We start from the raw sequence: 19,779 nt of genomic DNA, 5'->3' as shown, positions 1-19,779 counted from the left end.
CAATGTTATTACACAATTCCAGCTCACACGCAAAGAGACTGCAGCAGTTCGCACTTTTCCTTGCAGCAGAGAATGAGGAGGTCTTTCTCCCAGCTTTGCTGGCTTTGGGAGCACAAAACTTGACCACCTACTGGTGGGCATATCCCAGGAGGACAGCACTTCTGAAACCGCCCCTTCTGCGGAGGACTGACTGCACCAGCCGGAAAGGTAGGAGCCTTCCCCCTTCAAACAGAGGGCAGAGGAGGTGCAGAACGAGCCCGGAGCCTCAGCTCTTGTGCTCAGCATCCCAGAGAACTCGCACATGTTCTCCAAGCTTCTCCGTCTGCAGAGTGGTGGCTTTAAATGAACAGGCATGAGAAAACAGCCTGAAGTCCAGTGGTGTTAATTATTCAGGTTACAAGACAAGGCAGGGTGCCAGTGTCACAAGTTTGAGAATGGTTGACCCTGGAATGGCAGAGAGCGGGGTGTATTTCCGCAAGGTTCCTTCGGTTCTTCAGACATTCCCAGTGCAGTTTCAACACTGCCTACTAATCTGCAGACCTTGAAAGGTCTGTGCGGCGGTAGAATCACAGTGCAGTGGCGCTGCTTTCTGTTCAACGGAGGGTGCAGCAGCAGCAGACAGTGAGCTCTCAGCTCCGCTTCCATCATGCAGGCCGTGTAGAGAGGCTTGAGGGATGAAATTTGAAGGTGGACCGACTTATCAGCGGTCTTTCTTCTGCTCCTCAGAAGCTGGGAGACTTTGAGCAAAGTTCTTATAGCTGTCCAAGAGACTCAGTTTCCTTGGTTGTAAAATACAGGTAATGTCAGTTACCTCACGGGGTTACTGTCTGAAGATAGCAATGAGAGAACTTCACAGCTACCTCCTGTTAAATGTCCATACAAACCAAAGCTCCATTGCCTAATGGCTGTGTGTCAAGGAGGGACAGGACGCCTCTGCAGAGGGTAGGGGAGAGTCCTCCCCTTGCAGTCACCCCCCCCCCACACACACACTGTGAAGTGATGACTCGGCCTTTCTCATTTTGCTCCCTGGGAAGCATACTTTTAAGGGATGGTGTGTGTCGGGGTCAGTTAGGGTCCGAGACAGTTGTCTTTGTGGGTTTTGTTGTTTGTCATGCCTGGACAAAAAGTGAAGAAAAGTAAACTCACCCTCCAACTGTTTAGTGTGTTTAATATTTGACTTGGAAAATAGCAATGACTGTTCACTATCATCCCAGGCAACACTGTCCTGGGATCTGGCTCAATCAGCTTCTGGCTCCTCCCTCATTGCCGTCCCCAGCTTCAGGTCTGTACCATAAATGGCAAATGTTAAGCTATAATCATGGAAATAGGATTTCTGGGGAAAATGCCTGTGGATCATGCTCACCCCACCCCAAACTCACAAAGAAGAAGCCAGAAAGACCCGGGGAATGTTCAATGACCCTTTGCTCTGTTGCCAGGGTGTGAACTTACTCACCCCTACCCTTCCCTCCACTCATTCCCCTAGGGAGGGTTCCGTAGAGTTCCATGTTTTTAAGTCTGTAATAGCAGCACTAGTGTGGCTTCCCCTCGCTCAATTTCTTGGGCTTTTAAAAAAGACCTTGTTCAACTTGGCTAAGAGTGGACTGTAGAATCACACCTGTAAAAAGCCGTGACTCTGAACACCTCCTGCCTGCAGGAAACATGGCTACCTCTCCACCTTGACTTGGTAACCCCGGCCTCATTGCTCCTAGTGTGCTTAGCCTTTGCTAACTAACACTCTGAGAGTTAGCCTTTCCATCTGAGCATTGCAGTCCAGACTCACAAACACATCTGTCTCGGTGACTACAAAGCCCTCTTCAGAGCTTTTAGAGGGTTCTTCGGCAGATGTTTCAGTGAAAACATTTGGGAAGACGTCATTCATTTTCATTTATGGAATTGCAATGTTAGTTTTAGATAATTTCCCTCCAGGGTCAAGGGAATGTGTGTTGGGGCTGGTGGTGGATAAGATGGAGTGTTTGGAAGCCACAGTCAAGGATTCAGCAATAGAAATCAACCACCGAAAACCGGACAAGCCTTCCTAGCTCAAGTCTTCAGACTACAAGCTCTCTGCTTGCCAGAGGGGCCAGCAAGCAAGCCACGTTTGCTGGAGAGGAATCCCTGCCCTAGACTTAGTTGTGTGAACTGTGAATGATGTGATGTTTAGAATACAAATAATAACTGTAATTATGAACACAAGTTTTTGTATATATACAAAATATAATATCAGAGAGAGAGAGAGAGAGAGAGAGAGAGAGAGAGAGAGAGAGAGAGAGAGAGAGAGAGCCTCCCTCCGGTAGGATGTCAAAAGTAGGAAATTTCCTGGGGTGATAAGGGAAATTAATGAAGAGTCAGGAGGGAGGGGAAAAAGTCATCTTTCAGAGAACTCAAGTAGTTGTCAGGTTTTTGAGAAGCCATCTTTACAATTTTCCTGTGTGTACGGTGGGTAAGCAGGACTTAAGGCCGCAGGGACAGCTCGCTGCACTCTGGCTGCCCGCGTCCGAGTGTGGAACACGGGTGAACCGCACAGCCTGGAGTGAGCTCCGGGGCATCCACGCCCCTGGCCTTTGCTCAGGTGCTGGGGTCTGCTGGACCAGGTGTTTCCTCCACGCACGCACGTTAATCTGCAGGTGCGGCTTCTCTGTCTACAAAGCCTCACTCTGTGGGTGTGCACAGCTGCGACCCTGTGTCAGCTGTGACCCTGTGACCCAGGTGCCCGGCGCAGGCAGGCTCGCAGCAATTAGAGTTGGTCAATTCTGTTCTTCTCATCCTTTAAATTTCTACGGAGATGTGCTAATAAATACGAATAAAACGTCTGCCTGGTTTTGTTTTTACTCTCATGGGGTCTCGGTAGGTGACAAGAAAAAGAAATGAACCCACGGCAACCCTACCGGCTGCCTCTGGGACCCCCGAAGCGACAGCTGGAACTGCCAGTGTGGTGAGTTTCTGGGCCTGATAATCTGAGTCCAGAGATTGCTGTCCCACCCACCCACCCACTCTGGGAAGGATGTGACGGGGTCGGGTCCCTCCAGTGGCGCTGGCCTTGCTCCAGCCTCAGGCCTGGGGCGCACTTGGCGCTGGCGATGTCCGCGGGGCTCCTGCAGAGCCGGTCAGGCTGTGCGCTCCGGAAGAAGCGACAGGGCGGCGGAGGGTGGCTGGCGGGCGGGCGGGCGTGTCGCCCTCTCACGCGGGTGTCGCGCTGCGGAGAGCCAGGCTGGCCACCCCGAAGGGCTCGTGGTGGTTGGTGGCGCTCGCTCCTCTGCGTCCCAGCTCACTGCGCCTCGGGTGGGCAGGCGCAGCTGTCCGGATCACCCTGAGTGCAGCAGCTCCTGGGCTCCCCTCGGCTCCCGTGGGCCCGGAGACGCCCCCTGTTCCTGTCCCTGTCCTCCGCCCCCCTCGGTAGCCGCACCAGCCCGAGCCGCAGGAGGAGGAGGAGGCGGCGCCGCGGGGACTGTCTCCTCCCCGCCCCTCGCGTCTCCTCCCCGAGCCACCGAGAAGGACAAGGGGACTGGGCACAAGGACCCCGGCCAGTGAGCGCCCGTGTTCCGGGACCGCCCCTCCCGCGCGCTCTTTCGCTGCGAGCCCGGGCCGGTGTCGCCGCGCATGGTGCTGGCAGCAGCCATGAGCCAGGACGCGGATCCCAGCGGTCCGGAGCAGCCCGACAGAGATGCCTGCGTTGTGCCTGGTGTTCAGGGCGCCCCCGCGCCCCAGGGCCAGAGAGGGATGCAGCCCCTGCCGCCACCGCCACCGCCGCAGCCTCAAGCCAGCCTGCCCCAGATCATCCAAAAGTAAGAGAAGGGAGCGGGGCCTGGGGTACGCCTGGGACACACCCCAGGGGCCCCCTTTTGTGGCTTCATTTTCATTCCCTTCTAAACTTCGCCTGTCCCTCTGTGTTGAAGTGTTGTTGGCCCTCTGGGAAGGGTCGGTGTCATTCTGGCTTGTTGGTGAGATTGGGTAGAAGGCTGTTAAGTTATTAGGGGGGAAATAAGTTTTGTTTTTCCGGATGCTCTCTTTTCTCCTCTTCGGGATGTTACTGAATCTTTTTAACTAAGCAATCTCAAAGTTGGGGGAAATGGCTCAGAGACTATTTTTCATCCTTCTGGTCCTTAGAGACCACTGGAATGTCAAGCGCGAGCGTGCGCTCCTAGCGAGAGTGTGTGAGATGTCGCCACTGAGGACAAAGCCACCTTTAGTGGAGTCAGCTACAGACTTTGGGGCAAAGGAGAGATGAGGACTGTAAACAACGCGCTGGGCTTTACCTAGGAGCTAACGGTTTACAACAGGCAACCACGGCCCTTGGGAAGAGTTTCCAGCCGCAGAATACAGTTCCTACTAGTTACAGGGGGAACCTTGCTGCTTAGGTCTGTCTATAGGCCGGGATGGTCAGGGGATGTCAGGAAGCCCCTTAACCTGTCTGGAGAGTGTAAAAGCGAAATGCTGGTGATTGGTTTCCTCCAGTCCTTAAAAGTATTGTTTTGACAGTTTGAGGCCTAGAATGTTGGATTGTTTGAAGGCTCTTTATTTTGTTTAAGGTTTGGTCAGCCTGTGACAAAGCCCCGAAAAATGGCTTAAGAATGAGTTGAGTACTTCCACAAACTAACGGACCCTAAACGCGTGTAAATTCGGGAAAACCTACATGGGGAGTTGAAGCGTTTTTGGTTGGCTGTACTGATGTTGGGAATTATGTAAACTCTCTGTAATGTACTAAGAGAAATAACAAACGTGGAAATGGAAACGGAAGCAAATAGTCAAATATGAATGGCTTTAAAAAAACACAAGTTACGTAATAGAAAAAGTAAAAATTCAAGTTTGCCATCAATAACAGTGCGGTCAAGTTGCAGGACAAAATGGTTCCTATCTGTTGGCTGGTCAAATCCTAAAGCCCTTTTCTGCTTACGAAGTTTTGGGCCTTCAACTTTGATATTTTACATTACTTTTAGCTACTTGGAATTTACAACTTTTTAAAAGTGAACATATTTCCTAATGTTGTTCTTTACCTCTGGTTTTGCAAAGCATTTCAGCAAATCCTAATGAGGATTGACAGTTTCTGTAACTCTTTACTTGAAATTTATCTTCAGTCCTGGACATGAATATAAATCAACAGATTAAAACTACTTAAATCCAAAGTTTACTTTCTAAAACCTCCAAGTTGATTGGTTATGAATTTGAAACAACTTTCTCTGTGAACCAGTGACTTGTGTACTGCAATCAGCATGTTAAATTTATCAAACCACTTTGTTTTTAGTGATTAGACTGCATTTCCCTCAGTTTTAAGTAGATTAAAAACTCAGAACTTTTTATTCCCAGAAAAGAAAAAAAACTTCATAGATGGCTGTTTGACGTATTGCCAGGTAGGAAAAAAAAAAGCCAATTTGTGGAAATGGGTAATTTAAGATATGCTTTAGTTTCATCATGTAGTTAATAATGTAAATTATATATTTATGTCCCCATTTGGAAAATTCCATCTCTGGAATATGTTATTTTTGAAAGACAAGAGGGAGGCCTCCAAAGATGGCCCCTTCTGCTTATAGGCCAGAATGGAGCCCTGCAGGAGAGCCCATGGACCGGTGACAAGTCCGTGTTCAGGGACAAGGTCCAAGGCGGGTGGATATGCTCATGGGATTTGATGTCCGTGCTCTTCTATCTCAGAGCTTTTCTTTATACGGGTGATTTGGGATTTGCGTCTCCCTCTGTGCCCACAGAAATTCCGCTGGAACGGAGCGCAACACGCAAGTGCTTTGCAGGCCCATGTGTAAGGCCCTGAAACCCGAGCGGGCTATTTTGAAACTACGTTTGCATAATTTAATCTGAGCAACCATTTTTATGTTGTTGTGAGGTGCTGTTTTGCATCGACCATCTTTGAAAAGAAATAGCGGGTTGCCTGCCTTGGGACGCAAGCAAACAAGTTGTCTGCCCCCGGACTTGGAGGCATTTGTGAATTAAGTGAATGTTTTAGTTTTCGTAGTTAGTTCAGTGAGGTCATCAAGTCTTCCCCAAGCGTCACTCTCTTTCAAAATGAGGGAGACATCAATCTTAAAGTTGCATAGCGGTTAGGGATTATGGAAATCTTTTCACCTTTTAAGGTCTGGGTTGGCTGATTAGCAATGGTTTTCATTTTGAACAAGGTCAACGACATTGGTAAAACCACGGAGAAGATGAAAACAGGTTTTGTTCTTATGCTTTATATTGGGTCTTAGAGCTGCACTTAACTAATGAAACACTTGAGATATGATGACGAATAACGGCTCCTTCGGTTGTTTGTTTTACTGGAGTCTCTGGCCACCCGGGAAGGTAGCGGCCAAGCGCATCTGTGGAGGCCTCATTCTCTTGAGGTGTAGGTGGTTCTCTCACTGTGTGTTCTTACTGTGGCCCCTGTTGCTCCTGTCTGGTCCTGACATGAGAAGTGTTACAAGCTCATCAGGCAGGTTATAATCACATATAATCAGGATCTGGGGACATTTTTGTTTTAAATGTTCATTCTGCAAGTTGGCCAATGTGAAACTGTCCTTGTATTACATAAGGCACTATCTAAGTCCTTCAGACAACAAGAAATACAAAAATTCTTAAGAAAAGATTTGGTATGACTTTTAGGAAATCCAAATAATTTGAAGATTAAAAAAAAAAGACATGGATTTATTTTTTCTTGTCAGCAGAAGAAACCGTTGGTGTTTTTTTTTGTTTTGTTTTGTTTTTTTTTCCGTGAATGTTTATCAGGATTTATATTCTCTAATGTTGATTATAGCTTACTTCCAAAATTATTTTATTTTAATTGTGTGCTTTAAAATTGAATATAATCTTTGACTTATAAGACACTAGGAACATCAATGGATGACAGGTCTTTAGATTTTAAGCTATAAGCTTCTAAACTTCTATCAGAATAAGGATAGCATTGCCAATGGACAGATGGAGTTACAAGAAATATCACAAAATGTGAGGAGATATACCAAATACACATACCTTTATGAAGTAAACCACAAAGATGATTTTCCTAAATTATGTGACTTGCTGCAAGATTTTCTTGCCAATATGAGGCATCAGGCTGCTTATCTGAATATGGACCAACTACTTTCTTCTTCCCAGATCACTTTTACAACAAATAAAAACAATGGTTTAGCATTTGATAGCCAGCACCAGTATAGGAGTGTCTCTTTATGAAGACAGAGTCCAGCCTTGAAATCCACTTGAGTGTTTGCTTAGCACTGGTTTGCTGTTCTCTGTGTTCCAAGGCTAAGTACTCGGAATAGAAAATGTTACAAATAGCCTCTCCCACAGCAGATAACTTAACAGACAGCCTCCATTCCAAGGGTTCTCCAGTAACGGTTAAGGATACATGAGATACAGGCGGAGATTCTCATCTATGTGACATCCATTCACTCTGTCTACAACTAGGGGACACATTAAGCATTTGTTAAGAAGGGACAAGGGTGGGATTTCTGACACCTCTGTCAGTTCTTAACATCGATTTGAGCCCGTTTTCCAGAAGAAATAGGAGTACACTTGGAGAAGGAATTTTGGAAATTTTAAACACCGTCTTAGACTACATGTAAGACAAGTTATTTGGCAGGAAAAACATCTGTGAGGATTAAGTCCTCCCAAGCAGGGGAAAGAGAAAGGCTGTGTGTTGACGCCCCAGAGTCCCTGCTTCTCCAGAACGCCTCTCCTAGGTGTTGTTTTTAAGTGAAGTTTTACTGGAAAGTGCCCCATCCCCACTAAGTGCTTCTGGATAACTGGATAACTGTCCAGTTCTGAGTTTTTCTCCAGTCGCCTAAGAGATCAGTACTATGAAACAGAGAACGTTATTCCCTATAGTTACAGCAAATGACTGTACATGTGGCTCAAGGGCCCGTGCTGTGGGGGGAAAGGAGAAAAATTTGCCTTTTGCCTTTTATTCTTCTACCCACTTCTTCATTTGCTATCACCTTAGAAGTTTATAAAACAATTTAACAGGGGCTTCTGTCTATTGGAAGTGCGCTCTGGCTGGTTAAACCCTTTGCTTGCCCTAACAGCCTGGGTGTGGGGGGTTCTTAACCAACACAGCAGATGGTCCCGCACTATCCAGTTTCTCTCTTTCCTCTGATTTATTGTTCTTGTGGCTGTAAGGTTTCTGATGACAGTTTAAATGGATTTTTCTTCTCTTTCCCCATGGCCAGTCCTCAAGCAAATTACCCAATGTAATTGAAATTTACAGCTCTGATAACATAAATAAACAAAAATGCTGGGAGACCTTTGGATGTCGCCAAGTGATAGAAATTTAAATGGGCTACACTAAACATGGAAGCTAAAGCTAGGATGAACCTGAGCCAGTGGCGTGGAAACCCCAAAGAGAAATTCTCAAGCTGGACCCAGGCTATGGGTACTGTAGAATTGGGGTTTTGTTTCCTATTCCGTGGTACTATAGTTTGGGGTGGCCTAATTGATGTCGGTTTTTTTTTTTTTTTTTTTTTTGTATGTTTTAGCAGAAAGTATCTGTGGATCCATTTCGGGTGTATGGGACTGCTGGAAGAACTTAGACTGATGGGAAGTTTTGCTGAAAGTAAAATGATCTCTGATACAGGCTTAGAGCAAAGATGATAAGTAGCAGTCAGCTGAAACGGCGTATGGTACTTCCTTCTCTACATAGTGAACAGGGGCGATCTTGCTACTAAATGCACTACCAGGCTTCTCGTGGCCTGTGGCCTGTTCCCACCTGTCACCAGCAGGGACTTCCTGATTTTAATTAAGAAGCACAATTTTGAATCTGCAGTGTATGCTTGCTCTCCAGCCTACTGGTGGACTGACTGGGGCTAATTGCCTCAGTGAGTGGCTATGTTTCCATGTCACCCGACTGGGATCCAGGGAAATTTCAGCCTTCCACATAGCTGGTTTTGGGACTGCCATCACCTCCTGCCATTTGAGGAGGTGGTTGAAGAGAAGGACCCACCCCCCTCCAACACACACACAAACACACACACACACACACACACACACACACACACACACACACACACACACGTTTTCCTCCTGTGTTTCAGATATGTTACAGATATTTAATACATAAGGCCTCCCTTAACTGCCACAGCTACCGCTGGGTTTTAAAAGAGAGGTCGCCTGATGGTTTACAAGGCAATGTTTCCATCTTGCAGACAGCAGCCCTGCAGAGTGGTGGCACATACTGATGCTGAATGCTCTTTATGGGTAAGAAGGGAGCAGCGGAGCCACTTGCATGAAGATGTGTTAATAACTCGCAGCTCAGTTTGCAGAATAAATCTTTCCATGTGTTCAGAAACCAAAGCTGGGGGTCATGCATGTGTTGGGGGTCATTACTCCACCAAGGCCATTCTCCACGCCACTTTCCCCTCCTTTAATGTGGGCATTTGCTTTAAAACGCGCCAGGCCTATCTGCTTCTGTCTTTTCTTTGCACCTGCTTTCTCTCAATCACATTGCACCCATCAGCTCTCAGTTGTGCTTTGTGCTCTGGTCCAGACTGAGACGGCTACTTGAGGCTACTAGACAGTACAGATACTTTCAGCTTCGTAACTTCTCAACAGAATCTTCCCTAACTGTGTTCTGAATTTCATTGGCTCAGCCTTTTTAAACAAACAAGGTATTATTCTGATTAGGCTACCCCCAGACTCACTCTACAGTCAAGGCTGGCCTTGAACTCCTGACCCTCCTGCTTCTACCTTCTGAGTGCTGAGATTCTAAGCATGCATCACTGCATCCCAGCCCATGAGACCCTTTAAACCTGACCTTCAGTGTTTGCAATAGAAAATGTGTGTGTGTGTTTGTGTGTGTGTGTGTGTGTGTGTGTGTGTGTTGGTGTGTATTTTTTTCTTTAAATCTCTCCTTTTTTTAGGAGGGATTATTTATTTTTAGTTTACCAGTAAGCAGATCGACTTAGGACCAACCTGATACCATTGAGCACAAAATGAGCAACTTTGCACAAATTAATTATTGGGTTTCTGTCAAAAAAGTCAGAGAGTACAAAAGCCCTGACCCCGGGAGTAGGTGACCTGGACAAGCTAATTAACCTTCTTAATGTGGCCTCTCTGGGGATGGGAAATGAAGGACAGCTCCATCTCAGACCAGATTCAGTGGGCCATACTGCTGAGTGGTCATGGTTGTAGACTGTGTCGCTACCCTCTCAGCCCCACATCTGACAGGGCGTTTGTCCCGTTTAGCTGTGGGCATCGGCACCTCTCTGTGAGACAAACAACAGCCGTGGAAACTTTCCTGAGCGTTTGCAGAAATATTTTTTTTTTCTGCAAAGTGATATAATTTAAAGTCAGAAGAATGCCCATGTTAGTGGAAAGGAAGAAGTTTAAAAGTGATTTTCTTTAATCTTGAAAATGCAGGTTACAAATAGATTATTTTATATTGTTAATGATTTAGAGGCATTAAAGTAAATCTTTGAGTTGGGGGAGGGTTTGGATCCCATTCTCAATTTAAGAGCTTGGTCCAGGGGTTCTCACTTTGTCTGAGACCCAGACTTTGCTCAACCTGCTAAAAACTGTTGTCCATCTTGTAGAGATTATAATTATACCCAAATTATGGTCATCACCAGGTTTTCATGTGACCACAGACCAGAGAAATTTTTCCAAAGCCTCAGAGAGGACATGGGTCCCTCAGCCAGAGCCATGTCTTCCACCAGCTAGCAGAGGACAGAGCCGTGTAGAAACTTGGATGTTTGAAAAGGTGTGTGTATGGTGTGTGCATGCTTGGGAACCCACACTGTGGAGGCCTGAGGTCAATGTCAGGTGTTTCCTTGAACGTCTCTCTACCTTGTTTTTGAGACATGATCTCTCACTGAACCTGGAGCTGAAGATGTCGTCAGTTAGACTAGCTCTAACTGGAGGATCCCCTGGGATCCTCCTGTTTTTCCTCTCCACGTGCTGTGCTTACAGATATGTGCCTCTGCCACCTCTGTTATACATGGGAATTGGCAATCTGAACCTAAGTCCTCAAGCTTTAGCGGCAACCACCTTGCTAAGCCGTCGTCTTCCCAGCCTGAGAAGATACACATTAGCCTTGCTTGAAAAGGATGTTGAAATAGCTGGGTGTGGTGGCGCACGCCTTTAACTCCAGTACTCAGGAGGAAGGGACAGGTGGATCTCTGTGAGTTCAAAGCCAGCATGGTCTACAAAGCTACACAGAGAAATTCTGTCTTGAAAACCAATAAATAAATAAATAAATAAATAAATAAATAAATAAATAAATCATCAGGGAAGTTAGTTGAACTATGCAAGTCCACATTGTGAGGCAGTGGTCACACTGGGTGCAAATCCCTAACGGGATACATTTTGTTTTCTGCTAGGATACCTTTTTGTTGGCATGGAAATGGAAAGAGAAATGAAAGCCATTTGTGATTTAATCTCTATTTGATGACTTTCAGCTGTTGCCCTCTCCCACATGACTGAGGACAACAGAGTCTCTCTTAGTGCGTTACCTCCCCACTGTGCCTAGATTTCCTGTGTATGGCAAGGGTTGGGGTCTCTCCGGGGCATCTCATGTTTGCCTTCCTGCCAAGGGGAAGCCAGACTTCCTCCTTCACTGGCATCAGGTCCTTAATAGTGAGACCTGAATTCCAGACTACATTTCACACCCAGGAACACTCTCAGGCTAGGCTGCATAGACGACTCTTTCGTGTGTCGAGTCATAGATAATATTTGCATTTAAAGTGAGCAGCACACATTTCACTTTTCCTCTCCATGGGGACAGGAAGAATGGCTGCTGTTGTCATTTTGGCCACCCCATCTCTCTGCTGCAAATTCCTTTCAACAAAGACACAGACTTTGAATGTGTTACAGTGTAATTCCCTTTTGGAGGGCATGGCATTTGTATTCTTGCTTGTTCTTGTGTTTTTCTCTCTCCTATTTCTTTCATCTCTCCCAGACTATTGAAAGTGCTTGCATAATCATATTAGCATATCTAAGGAAATTAGTCTCATAAAAATATTTTTCTGAAAAATACTATGTGTGAGTGAGTGTGAGTGTGCTTTGCTGGGGATTGAACCCAGGACCTAGTATATGCTAGGTAGATGCTATACTACTGAGCTACTTCTCCAGGTTCAGAAAATGTCTCTTATATCTGGCTTAGAACCCCAACCCCTGCATTGGGTTCACAAATGCATTTTCTTATGTTATCTGCCAAGGCTGCCCATTTCTCATGCGCTGGAGTGGGCCATGACCTGGATGTAATTCTGGCCACATGTCTAGGGTCAAGGTTGGCCTTTTGGCAAAGATGCAACACAAGTGGTTTGTGCTCAGCCAAGTTTGACAATGCCATGGTCATCTTGGTAACTACTGGGGACTTTTCTTCTTTGATTGACAAGTACTGTGAGATGACGATACTATGAGGTCCTCTCAATATCTTGTTTTCCAACACGTTTTATTGTTTTAAAAACAGGTTTATTATACTATTTATTTATTTATCTATCTGTGTGTACATGTGTGTCCAGATGTGCGGGTTCCTTTGGAGTTGAGAAGAAGGTGTCGGTTTCCCTGTAGTTGGAGCTGGGGTGCTTGGGAACAGTCTGACAAGCCAGCTGGGAACCACACTTGGGTCCTCTGCAAGAGCGAGCAGTATGTGCTCCTAACCTTTGAGCGATTCCCCCAGCCCCTGGCTTTATCTTCTAATTTGACCAAATCTTAAAGAGATTTTTGTCTGTGAAATATGTGGAATTGGAAAAATAAATAAGTATCCCTCCCTCCCTCTCTCCCTCTCTCTCCCCCTCTCTTTCTCTCTCTTTCCTCTCTCTCTCCGTCTCCCTCCCTCTCTCTCCCTCTCTCCCTCCCTCTCTCTCCCTCTCGCTTCCCCTCTCTCCTCTCTCTCTCCTCTCTCTCTCCCTCTCTCCCTCTCTCTCACTCCCTCTCTCTCCCTCTCTCTCCCCTCTCTCTCACTCTCTCTCTTCTCTCTTTCCCTCTCTCCCTCTCCCTCTCTCTTCCTCTCTCTCTCTCTCCTCTCTCTCTCCCTCTCCCTCTCTCTCCCTCTCTCTTCCTCTCTCTCTCCCCTCTCTCTCACTCTCTCTCTCCTCTTTCTCTCTCTCTCCCTCTCTCTCCCTCTCTCTTCCTCTCTCTCTCCTCTCTCTCTCCCTCTCCCTCTCTCTCTTCTCTCTCACTCTCTCTCCTCTCTCTCTCCCTCTCCCTCTCTCTCTCCCTCTCTCTTCCTCTCTCTCTCCCCTCTCTCTCACTCTCTCTCCCCTCTCTCTCTCTCCCTCTCCCTCTCTCTCTCCCTCTCTCTTCCTCTCTCTCCTCTCTCTCACTCTCTCTCTCCCTCTCTCTTCCTCTCTCTCCTCTCTCTCTCTCCCTCTCCCTCTCTCTCTCCCTCTCTCTTCCTCTCTCTCCTCTCTCTCTCTCCCTCTCCCTCTCTCTCTTCTCTCTCACTCCCTCTCTCTCCTCTCTCTCTCTCCCTCTCCCTCTCTCTCTCTCTCTCACTCCCTCTCTCTCCCTCTTGCTTCCCCTCTCTCCTCTCTCTCCTCTCTCTCTCTCTCTCTCTCTCTCTCTCTCTCTCTCTCTCTTATTGACTGATTGATTTTGTGCTTGTACGTGTCTGTCTATACATGCATGTGGAAGTCAGGGGCCAACTTGCAGTTGGTTCTCCTTTCCCAGCATTCGGGTTCTGGGGATGACACTTGGGTTGTGGGGCCTATCAGCAGGTGCCTTTGCCCACTGAGCTGTCTACTAGCCAACCAGAGTAGCTTTGCAATATTCATTCGAGGTGACCATATATCCCGTTTGGTGCCAAAGGAAGCAACTGATATAATTTTCACAGGTCATGGGACATGTTTTTAGGAGTCTTCTCGGAGGTCTTGGCTCTGTGTTGAAACCTTATTTTTCTTTCATCCCCTTTCCTTTCATGCTTTTTCCTCTTCTCTTTTTTGAATGCACATCCCACTTTGCAGCCCAGGCCCACGGCACTCCTCCTGCCTTACTCTTAGCCCTTTTCTGTAAATAACTATATGAAGGTGACTTTAAAAATGGCTGATGACTTGCCCTGCCCTTGGCTGAGTCAGGGGCTGGCTGCGCTAACACTGCGTTCATGCTTTTCAGATTTAAGTTATAGTCTATTTTTGCCTGTTCTGGTTTGGAATGCTTATTTTCATACCCAAAATATGAACGGGCCGGGGGATGTGGTAGGGAGTAATGAAAAGAATAGGTAGTGGGGCTTGTTCTGTGTTCATTGTTGCCACTGACCCTGAACCTTAGTGTTCCCCTCTGTGAAAGGAGACAGCAGCAATAAAGGGAGCAGAAAAGCCCTCACAGGGTGCTTCCTGCAAGCCAGCATCTTTTCTAAGTACTGGATATGATTTAAATCCAACTATAACGCTGGGAAATAAGTGCTGCTTTGCACCCCATTTTACAGATAGGAAAACAGAGTTACAGCTTCATAAAGGAACACTCAGGAAAGCTAAGAAAGTAGTATTTAGGCTAAGAAAGTAGTATTAACTGGTGGAGTGAGGCTTAGAATGGAGAATTTTATGTAACTTCAAGTGACCCTGTATCTCTACAAAAAATACATATCTTCAAAATAACTTATAGGAATTAAAAATATTATTGGGAAATGAAAAATTATCATTGGGAAAATATGGCTGAAACAGATTTGCAAGTAGGGTCAAATTTAATCCAGACAAACAGAGACAGTGATCCCGTTTAAAGTTTTCTTTTTTTCCTATTTCTTGTTGTAGCTTTAAGTGTGCCTTTTGGTTTAAGGTGAAATCTATATCTCAGTTTAAATGCCATGAGCAGAGACAATGTTGGCATCTGACTCGCTGTCTTATTCTGTTGGTTATGCCTGTCATCTGAATTTGATGCCAGTAGAGAGAATGGAAACACTCCTAATCCTCCCAGCATGTGCTAAGATAATAAGAGATAGGATAGTTTGATTTGCGAAGCGAGCATATGCCAAGTTCTACCAGACCAGTTTTGAACCAATTCAGAAAACTAGGGTTCAGCATGATCAAAGTGTCTCAGGCTCCTATTAATAGCAAGAGGAATTCCTGACTTGAAACCTGGCACATGGCGCAGGTGCCTTTGCCAGATGAGCTTCTTGACAGTCCTTGCAGACACTACTGCAGGTGTTCTCCAGCCTTAAGAAACCATAGGCGGTGAAGACAGATGGAGGAGAATCTGTAGGCAGAAAGGGATTGCTGGCTTTGACTTGCAAAAGGTTTAAGGAAAGGCCTCCTCCCTGCATTTCAAGCAACACTTTTAAGTTTGGAGGTGCAAGGACAGTTTGTAAAACTTTAAACATTATCCCTCAGTTCTAGGGGGATGATGGAAGTATGTTAAACTACATGTCAAACATCACTCACAGGTGTCAACGTCAAGTGGCCGAGGCCAGAATAAACAACCCTCTTGCTATCCTTGGAAGTTTCTTCCTGATTTTTTTTTTTTTGTAATTTATTCTTCCCCTTTTCTTTGATCCCCTAACTCCTGAAACTACTAATGCAGTTTATATTGTAGATTTGTTTGTATTTTCCTAGAATTTTATGTCTGTAGAATCAAGGTATATATAGTACTTTGAGGGGGCCGTGTCGTCAGAACTATTTCCTTTGGGACAATTCCTTTGTATTTGTCTATTTTCTGTTTCTACCACAAAACAATTGAAGACACATGCTTGAGGAAGAAAAAAGACTTTTATTTAGGCCTAGAGTCTGAAAGTCCATGATCTGGAGGCCGCGTAAACTTGGCTTCAGGTGAGGCCTCCTTGGCTGCATTGCTACACGAAAGAGACGTGGGAAGGAAAAGAGCTCCGTGAAGATGGCAAATGTAGGGAGTGGCCTCGATTTATAACGGCTTCTTCCTGAGGGGTCCGTGGAGAACTAAGTGAATCCCTTTGGGGAAGTACCCCCAGTGACCTCCCACTAAATACCTCCCACTAAGTCCCTCCTTCAAAGGCTTCATCACAGAACTGTTACACAGCTTTAATGAGTGAGCTTCCAGCACATAAACCACGAAGGGCAAACCACACCCAAACCATAGCAATAACATTTACCCTTTAACTATTTTAAAGTGGCATCACGAACATTCATGGCGTTGCGCAACCGTCACCACTATCCTGTTCCAGAACATTTGTATCACTTGTAAGGGACACTTGGCATCCACTGGAGCCCGGGCACACCCAATGCACAGCCCGAAGGCCCCCCTGTGGCCGAGGACAGCGATGGACGTGGCCCAACACAAAACAGTAAACTAACTTATTTATAACTTTTAGATTTATGTTTTGGTAACCTGATTGCACAGTTAAGAGCATTAACTTTGTAGAGGACAAATGCCATTTTGTCATGGGGTCAGAAGCTTGCACACACCTGCAAGTTAAGCAGTTATTTCTCATTTGCTGATCCTAGTACCTGAAAAATCTCGGTCCCATTTCTACTTCTGTGGATTTGTCTGTCCTGTATGTTCAACGTAAACTGAGTCATTTGTGTCTGATTTCTTGCATCACTCAATGATTTCAAAATTTGTCTGTATTGTGTTATGTATTGATTCTTTATGCATTTAGGACTAATAGTCCATTGTGTAGGTAGATAGCATTTGTTTGTACATTCATCTTTTCATAGACATTTGGGTTGTTGCTGCCTTTGGCTATTGTAATAGAGTGTGTGTGTGTGTGTGTGTGTGTGTGTGTGTGTGTGTGTGTGTGTGCGGGTGCGCACGTTTGTGAGCACACACATGCATATGTGTGTAGGTATGCATGGAGGCTAAATGTTTTTGCTAGTCTCCACCTTAGTTTTTGACACAGGGCTTCTCACTAAACTGGAACTCATGGGTTCATCTAGACCGTCTAACCAGAAAGCCCCAGGAATCTCCTGTTGCTGCCTCCATTGTGTTGGGGTTACAGAAGCATGGCTGTGCCCAGTCTTTATGTGGGTGCTAGGAATCCAAACTTAGGGCCTCATACTTTTATGGGGTGTGGTTTGAATGAGGAAGGCCCCAGAGACATATGTTTGAATGCTTGGGCCACAGCATTGAATACTTGGTGGAAGTATTTGGGAAGGATAAGGAGGCGTGGCTTTGTTGGAGGAGGTGTGTCACTGGGGGTGGGCTTTGAGGGTTCAGAAGCCCAGGCCGGGTCCCATGGTTCTCTTTGCCTGCTGCCTGCTCCAGCATCCCACCAGGATGACCACGGACTAGCCCTCTAAAACTGTAAACAGGGCCCCAGGTAAGAGCTTTTGTTTGTAAGAGTTGTCTTGGTCATGGTGTCTCTTCACAGCAACAGGACACTGACTAAGACACACAACAAGCACTTCACAAACCTATCTGTTTCCCCAGCACCTGGTGTGCAGGTTTCCAGTTGAGCACCCATCCTTCTGAGTGTGCATCGTGGAGTGGAATTAATGAGACACATGGTAACTCTATGTTTAATTCATCAAGGAACCTCCCAATTGCTTTCTAAAATGCTGTACTATTTTACACCCCTTCACTATTTTTCTTGATTATTATTTTTATGGCTGTTCCAGTGGGCATGGAGTGCTATTTCTTTGCAGTTTTGATGTATATTTCACTGATGACTAATGCTGTTGAGCTTCCTGTCATGTGGTCACTGGTCAGTCTTACATCTCCTTTAAAGAAGTTTCTACTCAAGTCTGTCACTCATTTTTTAAGTAGAATTGTTTATATTTATGGTGTAGAGTTGTAGGTGTTACTTTATAAATTCTGGCTATCACACTCTTATCAAATACACAATTTTATAAGTATTTTCCCCATATAGTTTGCATTTTCTTTTAGTGTAATGATTTTGAAGTTCACCTATGTGGCCAGTATCAAAAATTTGGACCTTTTGGGCTGGAGAGGCAGCTCAGTGGTTAAGCTCTGCCAAAGGACACAAGCTTTGTTTTCTGGATCCTTATCAGGCACATGTGACTGCCTGTGACTCTAGCTACAAAGAGTCTGAGTCCCTCTTCTGGCTTCTGTGGGAACCACACTCATTTGTACATACCCATATATGGGCACACACTCACACCTGTACATGGACACACACACACATATCCCCCCAAACATGGACACACACACACACACACACACACACACACACACACACACACACACACAGGTTGGGTCTTTTAAATGCAGAGCGGTGTTCTGTTTGGTGGATAGACCATAACCATTGACACACTCATCTGTTCATAGACACGGGTTTTTTTCCAGTTTTGCAGCTGTTAAAATAATGCTGGTTAAGAACAGCAATCCCTCTCTTGGGTATATGCCCAAAGAATGCACACTCATACAATAAGGACATCTGTTCAATTATGTTCACAGCAGCATTATTTGTAATAGCCAGAACCTGGAAACAACCTAGATGCCCCTCAACTGAAGAATGGATAGAGAAAATGTGGTATATTTACACAATGGAGTACTACTCAGTGGAAAAAACAATGGAATCTTGAAATTCTCAGGCAAATGGATGGAACTGGAAGAAACCATCCTGAGTGAGGTAACCCAGTCACAAAAAGATAAACATGGTATGTACTCACTCATTTTTGATTTTTAGACATAGAGCAAAGGATCACTAGCCTACATACCACACTGCCTGAGGAGCTAGGAAACAAGGAGGACCCCAAAAGAAGATTGTGTAGTCCCTCAAAGAAGGGGATGGGGACAAGAACCTATGACCAAATTGGAGCCCGGGGGCAGGGAGAGGAAGGAGAGTCTTCATCCAGTTGCTGTTCGAAGCAGAAACAGATACCCATAGCTAAGTATTGAACTGTACTACTGGAATTCAGTTGTGGAGAGGGAGGAGGGTTGAGCAAAGGAGCCAAGACGGGAATGGAGAGACCTGCAGAAACAGTGGACCTGACCTACTGATAGAATGGAGATCCTAGTCATAAAGCTGGGGAAACAGCATTGGACCAAACCAAGTCCTCTGAATGTGGGTGCCAGCTAGGAGCCCAGGGCAGTCTATGGGACCTCCAACAGTGGAGCCAGGCTTTATCTCTAGAGCACAAAAGGACTTTGGGAGCCCATTCCCTATGGAGGGATACTATTGCAGCCCGGATACAGCAAGGAGGGTCTAGACCCTCCCCCAAACAATATGACAGATTTTGAAGGTCCTTGGTAGAGGGCCTCACTATCCCTGGAGAGGAGCGGGTTGGGTGGGGAACATGGGAGGAGAGGAGGGCGAGGGAATGAGGGGATGGATATATAAATATGAGTAATAAAAATAATAAAAAATTAAAAAAAGAACATTCCTTCACTGGATGTGACTTAGACTCTGTCTTGGTTAAATATCAACGCTGATAACAACTTCCCCTTTTAGAAGCATGGATGTTATATGTAATAATCACTTTTTGAATGCCATTTCTTTGAATTGTTTCTGGCATCTTTGAATAGAGCATATAAGTATGGCCCTTCAAGATACTCAAAGCACACTTGCTTTTTTGCCTAGTTTGTGGGATCAGTCCCTCACTAGCTTAGTCCTTTCTTTTGTTGACAAATCTTCCTCCAATTCCACAGATGGAATGCATGGTGATTGAGATGGCAAAGCCACAGAAACTCAAGCTGAAAGGGACCTGAAATTATTTAACTCTTATTATAGGAAAGAAAGGCAGGGGCCAGTTAGATGGCTCAGCAGGTGAGGGTGCTTGCTGCCAAGCTGGCAGCCAGAGTATGATCCTCAGAATCCACATGGTGGAAGGAGGGAGGTGACTCCTGAAAGTTGTCCTCTGACCTCCACAGGTGTGTCATGTCATACATGTGCACACAGACACACACAGACACATAAATACACAGTTGCACACACTCACATGCCCATACAGACAAACACAGACACAGACACACACACACACATACACACACAGACACACACAG

General features: G+C 45.7%; 1 protein-coding gene across 2 annotated transcripts in view; it reads left to right on the top strand.

Moving 5' to 3' along the window:
- Positions 1-3,597: 3,597 nt before the first annotated feature.
- The window catches only part of Rbm20 (RNA binding motif protein 20), a 192,841-nt gene continuing 176,659 nt past the window's right edge, over positions 3,598-19,779 (top strand). For both annotated transcript variants that reach the window (XM_027407021.2, XM_035443060.1), the window contains exon 1: positions 3,598-3,782. In XM_027407021.2, the coding sequence (XP_027262822.1) occupies positions 3,598-3,782 (185 nt within the window). The remainder of the gene's footprint in view (positions 3,783-19,779) is intronic.

Source organism: Cricetulus griseus, chromosome 3 (assembly GCF_003668045.3).
Source record: "Cricetulus griseus strain 17A/GY chromosome 3, alternate assembly CriGri-PICRH-1.0, whole genome shotgun sequence".
NCBI classification, from domain to species: Eukaryota; Metazoa; Chordata; class Mammalia; order Rodentia; family Cricetidae; genus Cricetulus; species Cricetulus griseus.
Note: the sequence above shows the minus strand (reverse complement) of the source record. Positions and strands in the feature narration are given on the sequence as shown.